Source organism: Cornus florida, unplaced genomic scaffold (genome assembly GCF_030987335.1).
Source record: "Cornus florida cultivar Cherokee Brave unplaced genomic scaffold, ASM3098733v1 CherokeeBrave_3.0.0_Hap2_Chr03, whole genome shotgun sequence".
In the NCBI taxonomy this organism is placed as follows: Eukaryota; Viridiplantae; Streptophyta; class Magnoliopsida; order Cornales; family Cornaceae; genus Cornus; species Cornus florida.
Window position 1 is genome coordinate 84,649,421 of NW_026775573.1, and position 9,191 is coordinate 84,658,611.

Below are 9,191 nucleotides of genomic sequence, written 5' to 3' on the forward strand. Positions count from 1 at the left end.
TCTTATGTATATGGTTCATTTCTTTAAGATTGTATATGTGTAAAATGGTTCAAAATCCTTATATAGGTAGCTCAAGTGTCACACCCAATGGTCAAACCTCGTGCACTAGGACCTCCAAATGATTGCACCATGAGCACACCTTTTAATTGGACGGAAGTCTATTTTTCTCGCACTTGAGGAGGTTCGATCGATCACAAGGGTGGTCAGATCAATCGAACCATAGCGGCACCTTTTTGGAATAATGAAAAATCTGAGATATTTTTGGGATATTTTGGGAAAAAGACAAAAGTGGTAGGTGGGGATAAGATCAAAGAAGTCCGATCAATCGAAGTAATGTTGGATCGATCGAAGATGGGAATTTCCTGAGGATAAGGACAAGAGGCTCGATCCATCTTGGCATGGTTGGAACGATCATTGTGAGATTGATCTGAACTTGGTCTGATCGATCGAAGATTCCTGTTTTCCACCATTTTGCTTTCACTTTTCTCCTTTCTTCCACTGAGCTTGAGATTGCATCTTTTATGCTCTAATTCAGCTGGATTAACTTGTTTGGGGATAAGTTCCTGAAAAGGGAAATAACATGAAATTAAGCTAAAACGGAAAAATAAGATAGGATAAGGTCTTAGAATACCCAAGCTTAATGGGTTTAAATGCGCACTTTTTAGCGTTTATCAGGAACAACAATCCTTAGAGGCACCATGAAAATCCAAACCCGAACTCAAAATTGGTCAGAAATGGATTCTAATAAGGTGGAAAGGAAGATCTTACCAAGGCCTGCAATAAACACTAAGACACTACAGCAAAATACCAAAGGGAAGTGGCCGGAAAAGAAGAGATAAGCTGCCTCCCGAATGGGGTCTCGCCGGGTCTGGAAAAGTGGAATTTGAGCAGACGTTCTCAAACGGTAAAACACTATGAAAGAAAAAGAACCAAAATGAGATAAAATGAATAACGGAAGAAATGGCGTCAAAAACCAAGTTCCGAGCAAAAAGATATGCCCTGAACAAGTTCGGCGGTAATCGGTTCAGAAACCCTAAAACTGGGGAAAAACAACCAGAAGACAATTCTAAGAGTATGTGACTCAACGAAAAGTCAAAATGAATCCCGCACTAAGATCCAGGCTCAAAACGAGGCATTTTGTAACAACTTTCATTAATTGCACAATGGCCCCTACAAAAAGGGTTAACTGCACTAATAACCCAAAATGAAAATATCTTCGAAAAATATTTTCTTAAAAACCCCTGAAATAAAATATTCCCAAAAGATATTTATGAAAAGCACCCCAAGAAAAGAAAATGTTTCCGAAGAACTATGCATCCACGCCCCTATGGACACAGAGAGCAACTAGAGTACTTTTCTACAAAAGTAAAGATACTTATTTCGTGGAAATCATTTAGAATGAAGGTACGTGAAGTCAAAAATCAACTCCGAACACAAAAAGTGAGGTTGTGCCAAAAAGTGACAAACGGGGAAAAAGATGAAAAGTGAGTAGTGTCAAAAAATGAAAATGTGGAAATGACGCAGTCCTTTAAGGAAGTTGTCAATTCAAAGGAAAGAGTCTTGGAAACCATCCCCGAGCACTCAAGACGACACTAAGTGATGAGAAACCGAACTCAGAAAAAAAAAAGATCAACGGAAAAAAAAATATCCATAAAATTTAAGAAAAATGAAAGGAATGAAAATGACCAGGTCATTACAAATAATTTCTTTAAATTTCTTAACAACTGTAATTGAAACAAATAATTTTTATTCATCAACAATATGAATATTAAATTTTATTCAATTATAACAAATTTATGCATCTTCATCACCAAATTGATTCCACAAAAAGTTCCATGAGATCTCTCATAAGATCGGTATTGTCTGATCTATTGCAAATTCTACTTAGGTAAGAGGAAATGTGTGCCGCCAACATTGATGGGCTTCAAATGTAATTTGGAAGGGAGATTGGGTCATCCGTCGGAGGTATCCATTACAAAATGTGTTCGCCCTCGTCTTCAATGACCATATTGTGTAATACGATACACGTTTTCATTATCTTGTTTAGATCTTCTGTATTCCAGTAAAGTACCAGTTGATGTGTTATAGCCCACCTCATTTGCAACACTCTGAACGCTCGTTCGATATCCTTTCTAACAGCTTCTCGTTTGTTAGCAAATAGTTTCTCTTTGACAGTTGTTGGGTGCAGGATGGTCTGCATCAAAGTTGCCCACTTAAGATATATATCATCAGATAAGTAATACCCCATTGTACGCCGATGCCCATTCACCATGTAATTAATCGAAGGCATTGTACCATCGATCATGCTCTTAAATACTGGCGAATGATCGAGAACATTCAAGTCATTATGTGAACCATAGCCATACCAAAGAAAGCATGTCAGATCCACAGATTTTTCGATGCAACGGCCTCCATTATGAGGGTAGGTTTATAACTTCTTCCCGTGTGCGTGCCATGCCACACTGTGGGGTAGTTCTTCCATTCCCAATGCATACTATATATAGAGCCAAGCATACCTGGAAATTCCTCTTTCTTCCCCTTATCGTAGCAGACGTGTCGTTTGCATTTGGTAAGCGTTGGTACTGTTACGTATACACAGCAATTATAGCATCACAAAACCTCTTTAAGATCGTAATGTGCTTAGAAATCTTTATATACTCGTCACAACGATCAGTTGAAATTCCATATACGAGTATATGGATTGCAGTAGTCATCTTCTGTTTAAGAGTGAACCCCATACGACCGAGGGCATCGGGTTTTTGGATAAACCATTTGTCATATGCTATAACACTGTTTAAAATGCGAAGAAACAACTCTCGTCGTATCCGAAACCTTTTACGAAACATGTTTGGTGGATAAATCAGATTTTCAACAAAGTAATCTCGAATTAGCCGTTGTGCTGCCTCCTCTCGATCACATTTAATATACTTTCTCTTACAAGGTTGAAAGAATGCCTGCACCCTATCAGGCGATAATAATCTCCTCACATCGATCATCCTTTTTTGATGGATTTCAAAAATATTTTCCCTGTCTGAATCTGACGAATTCAATGGAGAAATAGACTCAAAGACGGGTATATCTCGTAACGATGAAGTCATTGTTTTTTTGTATAAGAAAAATGAATACTCAAAGAATAGAGAATGGACTTGAGAATATAAAGAAGTGAACTTGATAATTGAAATAAAATAAAATGAATGATTTATATAGACATTGAAAGAAGAGAGAATGGACTTGAGAATGTAAAGAAGTGATCTAGATAATTGAAAGAAAATAGAATGAGTGGTTTATACAGAAATTCAAATATATTCATCGGGAATATAATCGTTGGAAAAAAAACAAAAAAATATAAAATTAAAATTAAAAATTTTATTTAATTTAAATTAAATTAATAAAATAATAAATAAATAATAAAATAATTGATATTCACACCATAAAATAATAAAAAATAAAGTACCATGTTAGCATTTTTTTTAGTTTATATGGCAATTTATATTTTAAAAAATAGATGGAGAACCTTTAGTTCTGACCGAAAAGCAGCATCTTGGTTTTTGCACTGCCCGAAACCAATTATTGGGGCCGCAATTATTGGACCTAAAATCTCTGATATGTTTCTTTGTTAGCCGAAAGCTAGTTTGGTCTTTCACACTTGTCAACAAGACATTTCTATTTCGTGTTCACACCCAAAAGCAAATCCTTTGTTTTGGGAAGTAGTCAAAGCAAATCCATTGACTATACTCTTTTTTAAGATTTACGTTTTTGTAAGTATCATCCCTATTCCATTGCATTTTTTTCTGTTTCTTTTTCTTTTGACTACGTCAACATGGAGGCCCCACCCATGATTCACTATCATTCATAGTTATTGGATTGAGATTACGCTTCTAGAGACTTAGAGAGTACATCAGAACACACACGATCGTGTCGTTATTTATTTATTTATTTTACAAATACTCTCTCTGTCCTAGTTTACGGGAAGTAGTACTCGTTTTTTATCCCCAAAATAATAATAATAATAATAATAATAATCATAAATTTTTTTTTAATTTGTTTCAAAAAAATTATTTATTTTTTTTTAATAATATATTTTACATCTTTTTATATATATTTTTAAAATTTAAAATTTCAAACTTAGAAGAATAAATTAGTAGAGACAAAGCATGTCCAACGTGTTTTCTTATAAATTCCTACTCTCTAAAAACGACATCTAAATTAAGACAAATGGAGTAATTTTTAAAGGAATATGTAAGACATGTATTGTCTCCTTGAAAAGTTACTAATTTACCTTTTTAAGTTTTAAATATTCAAAAATTTTATACTCAAATGATATATATAGAAAGATGTGAAATATATTATTTGAAAAAGTAAAGTGAATTATTATATTGAAAAAAAAAAAAAAAAAAAAAAACAAGCATGACACTTATTTTGGAATAGAGGAAGGACATATTTATGTCATTATCATCTTGTTTTTCCTAACTCCATATAAATGAAATCAGCCATTTAATATTTTTTTCTTTTTTCAATCATTTTTATTACACTGTTATATTTAATTTTAGAAATGAAAAATGAAAAAGGAAAAATAATAACACAAGTCATAAAAAAATGAAAAAGAAGAAGAAAGAGGGATATTGTTAATCTCCTATCTTATTAGACTGATTAATGAGAAAAAAAGAAAGAAAATTATAATCTTAAACACTTTCTTTTTGTCAAATAATCTTAGCACTTGATCATATTATAAAATAATAATAAAATAATTTTAATAAATTTATTTTGAAAACAAAGAAATGATTTAAAGAGAATAAAAAACATACCTGGAACTCATATGGTATTATGATTTTATCTTTTATAAAAGGGTAAAGTGCCTTATATATATATATATATATATATATATATATATATATATATATATATATATATATATATATTCAAATTGAGTAAATAAGGATATTTTGTTAAATTGAAGACTAAAATATCAAAAATATTCTTAAGGTAAAATAAATAAATAAATAAAAGAAAAAAGAACAAAAATACATTGACTTCATAAAACACTGAATATGAAGGGTATTTTGTGATTTTAATAAAAATATTTGGTCAAAATTGACTTTAAGGGGGAATTTGCACATTCAAAAATGTTAGATTGTTGGAGGTTTTTTTTTGGCACATTCTTTATGTAACATGATTTTTTATTTCTTCATTCAGGGTAAAAAAAAAAAAAAAAAAATCTTGTGTTGAAAAAGTGATAGATCTTCTAACCTCAATTGCCGACTCCTTCTTCGAATATAACGTGGTTGAGAATGAATCGAAGAAAAAAAAGATGTTTACGGAAATTTTTTTAAGAGTCTAACGGAATCCAATCACGTTGTATTTGGAGGAGGAATAGGTAATTAATGTCGAAAGACATTTCATTTCTTATATTTTTTATTAAACTTCCTAACTCTTTCTTTTCATTTTCTTAGATTTCCTCCTATTTTGTTTCCCTCCATTATATTTTTTTATTTATTTTACAATAATTTATACCAAATAAAATACTCCTTTGTCTCGTGTGACTCACAATAGATACCTATTTTGAGACGGGACTATTTCCTCCTATTTTGTTTCACAATAGATAATAATTTTTTTTTGGGTCTTTTTCTATGTCAGGAGGGGGTGTGCATGCAAGACTTTAAAACCTCGGGGGTGTTGATGTCAAAAAAATGTTGATCGACCATTGAGTGGCATTGACCAATACCTCATGAGGTGTCAGCGCAATTTATCCTAATTTAAAATTATTTTGTTTAGTTAAAATTCATTAGATATATATATATTTTTTCTAATCTTTCATCTAGGTATATATCTTTCCCGAGTGAAATCAAAGTAGTCATAAATTTTTCTTTCAAAAATTAGATTTTGAAAAACTAAAACAATTGATGAAGAAAATTTAATTACGTGACAATACTTATTTATGTACATCTTCTCTTTTTAATTGTAATTCATTGCTTTTTTCTTTATATTTTTCTTTTTAATATCAATTTTTCGTCGATTATTAAGTTGTATGTTTTTCTTTTTAAAATTTTCTCAAAGTATATACACTATGACTAAATCATATTATGATTGATTTATAAAATTTTCAAACTTTAATTACGTAGTACAAATTTGACCCCAATCTAAAATTTCTGGCCACATCAACATATTTTCTTTCTCCTCTCTCTTTTTTATTCCATCAATTAGTTAACACTATGTTATAGATGTCTGTAAAAGTTATGTGTTGTCTTGGACATGATAAGTGACTGGTTGTTATTGACATATATATTTTTACACAAAAAGTATAAAAATAATAGTCAGAGTTAAAAATAATTAGTCTAAATTTTTGTGCACATCAAATTTACACAAATATATATATATATATATATATATGCAATCATTGGAGTTACTCTTTTGCAATAATATTTTTTTATTAAACTTCCTAACTTTTCTTTCCATTTTGTTAGATTTCCTCCTATTTTGTATCCTTCAATTATATGTTTTTTTTAATTTATTTTAAAATAATTTATACCAAATATAATACCCCTCTGTCTCCTGTGACTCCAACAATGGACACCTATTTTGAAACGGGAGTATGTCATTTTCCTTTGTTATTTAGTATTAATTTTTTTCCAAGTCATACTGGCCATAAATTCTTTCCATTGACTCAACATTGTTGACTCAGCTATCTCACGGTCGGTGATTTAATCACTACCCAACTCTCTCAAACCACAAAACGCCCAAAACCTAAACGAACCACTTTGGCTATTCATAGTCAATCCGCCCTCTGGCTGTGTCTCTCTCTCTCTCTCTCTCTCTCTGGTCTTCTCCGCACTTCAAGCTCAAATCCAACTATGGCCACCACAAATCTCTGTCCTCTCTCTTCATCTCTGGACAAATTCCACTCTCTCTCCAAGAAGCCATCTCCAAAACCCTTCTCTCTCTTCCCCAAAACCCTACCAAAACCTTCTTCTTTCCCCAACAAACCCTCCTCCTCACATTCCCACAAAACTCTCCTCGCATTCTCCTCCAAAAACCCCATCTCTGATGTTATCTCCTCATATAAATCAGACCCAGATGCCCATTCATGGAGTTTTGATGATGATAAGCCCCGAGAAGAGTGCGGCGTCGTTGGCATCTATGGCGACCCCGAAGCTTCCCGCCTCTGCTACCTCGCACTCCACGCGCTTCAACACCGTGGTCAGGAAGGCGCCGGAATCGTCGCCGTCCACGACAACGTGCTCCAATCGGTCACCGGCGTCGGACTCGTCTCCGAAGTCTTCAACGAGTCGAAACTCCGTCAGCTTCCCGGCGACATCGCTATCGGACACGTTCGCTACTCCACAGCCGGAGCTTCCATGCTCAAGAACGTCCAGCCCTTCGTCGCCGGGTACCGATTCGGCTCGGTCGGCGTTGCCCACAACGGTAATTTGGTGAATTATCAAGCTCTTCGTGCTACGCTTGAAGAAAATGGGTCAATTTTCAATACTAGCTCTGATACAGAGGTGGTTCTTCACCTTATTGCCATATCAAAGGCTAGACCTTTCTTTCTGAGGATTGTTGAGGCTTGTGAGAAGCTAGAGGGTGCTTATTCGATGGTGTTTTTGACCCAAGACAAGTTGGTTGCGGTTCGAGACCCGTTCGGGTTTCGGCCGTTGGTTATGGGTAGGAGGAGCAATGGTGCTGTTGTGTTTGCCTCGGAGACTTGTGCATTGGACCTAATTGAGGCCACATATGAGAGAGAGGTGTATCCTGGTGAAGTATTGGTGGTGGACAAAGAAGGGGTTCAATCACTTTGCTTAATGCCTCACCCTGAGCCCAAAGCTTGTATCTTTGAGCACATCTACTTTGCTCTGCCCAATTCAGTGGTTTTTGGGCGGTCTGTGTATGAATCCCGCCACGCATTCGGTGAAATACTTGCCACCGAGGCCCCGGTTGATTGTGATGTTGTCATAGCAGTGCCGGATTCCGGGCTAGTGGCTGCACTTGGTTATGCTGCCAAAGCAGGGGTGCCGTTTCAACAAGGGTTGATAAGGTCACATTATGTGGGGAGGACATTTATTGAGCCATCACAGAAGATTAGGGACTTTGGTGTTAAGCTCAAGCTCTCTCCGGTGAGGGCGGTATTGGAAGGGAAGAGGGTGGTTGTTGTGGATGACTCAATTGTGAGAGGGACAACGTCTTCGAAAATAGTTAGGTTGCTTAAGGAGGCAGGCGCTAAAGAGGTTCACATGAGGATTGCTAGCCCTCCCATTATTGGGTCTTGTTATTATGGAGTAGACACACCTAGCTCCGAGGAGTTGATTTCTAACAGGATGAGTGTGGAGGAGATCAGAGAGTTCATTGGTTCGGATTCGCTTGCTTTTCTGCCATTTGATAGCTTGAAGAAGTTGTTAGGCAAAGATCATCCCAACTTCTGCTATGCTTGCTTTTCCGGGAAGTACCCCGTTCTGCCAACGGGTAAAGTGAAACGGGTTGGTGATTTTGTGGATGATGGATTGAATGGAAGCATAGGAGCCATTGAAAGGGGTTGGGTTCAAGAAACTAATATGCAGCAAGAGGGAAGGGATATAGATTCTAAACAAAAAGAGGAGGAGATAGTTCCGCTATAATGCTGTTTTGATGCTGACTATATGTTTTGCTTCAGTGCCTCCAGCTTGCAGTATAGGCATTTTTTGGTGATGGCCTGAGTTATATATGGTGCGGTGAGTGACAAATGTGTTGATGATCATTATACAATATTTGTGTTTCGTTAAATGAATTGAGGCGGTCAAGCTAAAGCATTTATAAATTTTTTTTCCCCCCTTTTTGCTTAATATGATCTGATATTCATTCGAGTCATATTTTTTTCATGATTATAGACAATGACTTGTGATTTTTTTTTTTCTTTTCTTTTTTCAGTATACAGTTGAATGTTCTGTATCTCAGCCAAATTAGCATTTTATGATCCGTCATGTAAATTTTTCAGCGTCTGAGAAGTAGCATCCCTTGTGTTATTTTGTCCTGCTATCATTTTTATAATAGTTCTATTCGGTACTTGGACACTTTTGAGATTGAACTGTAATGGAACACTCAAAAATTATCATTTGTTTATATAACTAAGGATGCTGAGAAAACTATAGCTACAAGATTCATCATGTTTATGCATTTCCGAATTCCGGATAAAATATGTGAGTGCAGTAAGGGAGAGAGGGGGC

The 9,191-nt window shown here is 35.0% G+C and overlaps 2 protein-coding genes across 2 annotated transcripts; one reads left to right on the forward strand and one right to left on the reverse strand.

Moving 5' to 3' along the window:
* Positions 1 to 1,972: 1,972 nt before the first annotated feature.
* Positions 1,973 to 3,098, reverse strand: LOC132301773 (uncharacterized). The gene is made up of 3 exons (XM_059798998.1): positions 2,669 to 3,098; positions 2,517 to 2,582; positions 1,973 to 2,316 (listed from the first exon to the last, which is right to left on the reverse strand). Exons 1-3 carry the CDS (start codon positions 3,096 to 3,098, stop codon positions 1,973 to 1,975), a joined length of 840 nt encoding a protein of 279 aa, XP_059654981.1.
* Positions 3,099 to 6,728: 3,630 nt separating this feature from the next.
* Positions 6,729 to 8,812, forward strand: LOC132300820 (amidophosphoribosyltransferase, chloroplastic). Its single transcript, XM_059798062.1, has one exon. It carries the CDS (start codon positions 6,849 to 6,851, stop codon positions 8,604 to 8,606), a length of 1,758 nt encoding a protein of 585 aa, XP_059654045.1. The 5' UTR covers positions 6,729 to 6,848; the 3' UTR covers positions 8,607 to 8,812.
* The last annotated feature ends 379 nt before the right edge of the window (positions 8,813 to 9,191 follow it).

Coding starts and splice junctions, on each gene's coding strand:
- LOC132301773 (XM_059798998.1), bottom strand. CDS start 3,098: ATGACTTCATCGTTACGAGATATACCCGTCTTTGAGTCTATTTCTCCA. Junction 2,583..2,668: donor ATATGGAATTTCAACTGATC/GTTGTGACGAGT, acceptor TATACGTAACAG/TACCAACGCTTACCAAATGC. Junction 2,317..2,516: donor GAAGAAAGAGGAATTTCCAG/GTATGCTTGGCT, acceptor ATCATTCGCCAG/TATTTAAGAGCATGATCGAT.
- LOC132300820 (XM_059798062.1), top strand. CDS start 6,849: ATGGCCACCACAAATCTCTGTCCTCTCTCTTCATCTCTGGACAAATTC.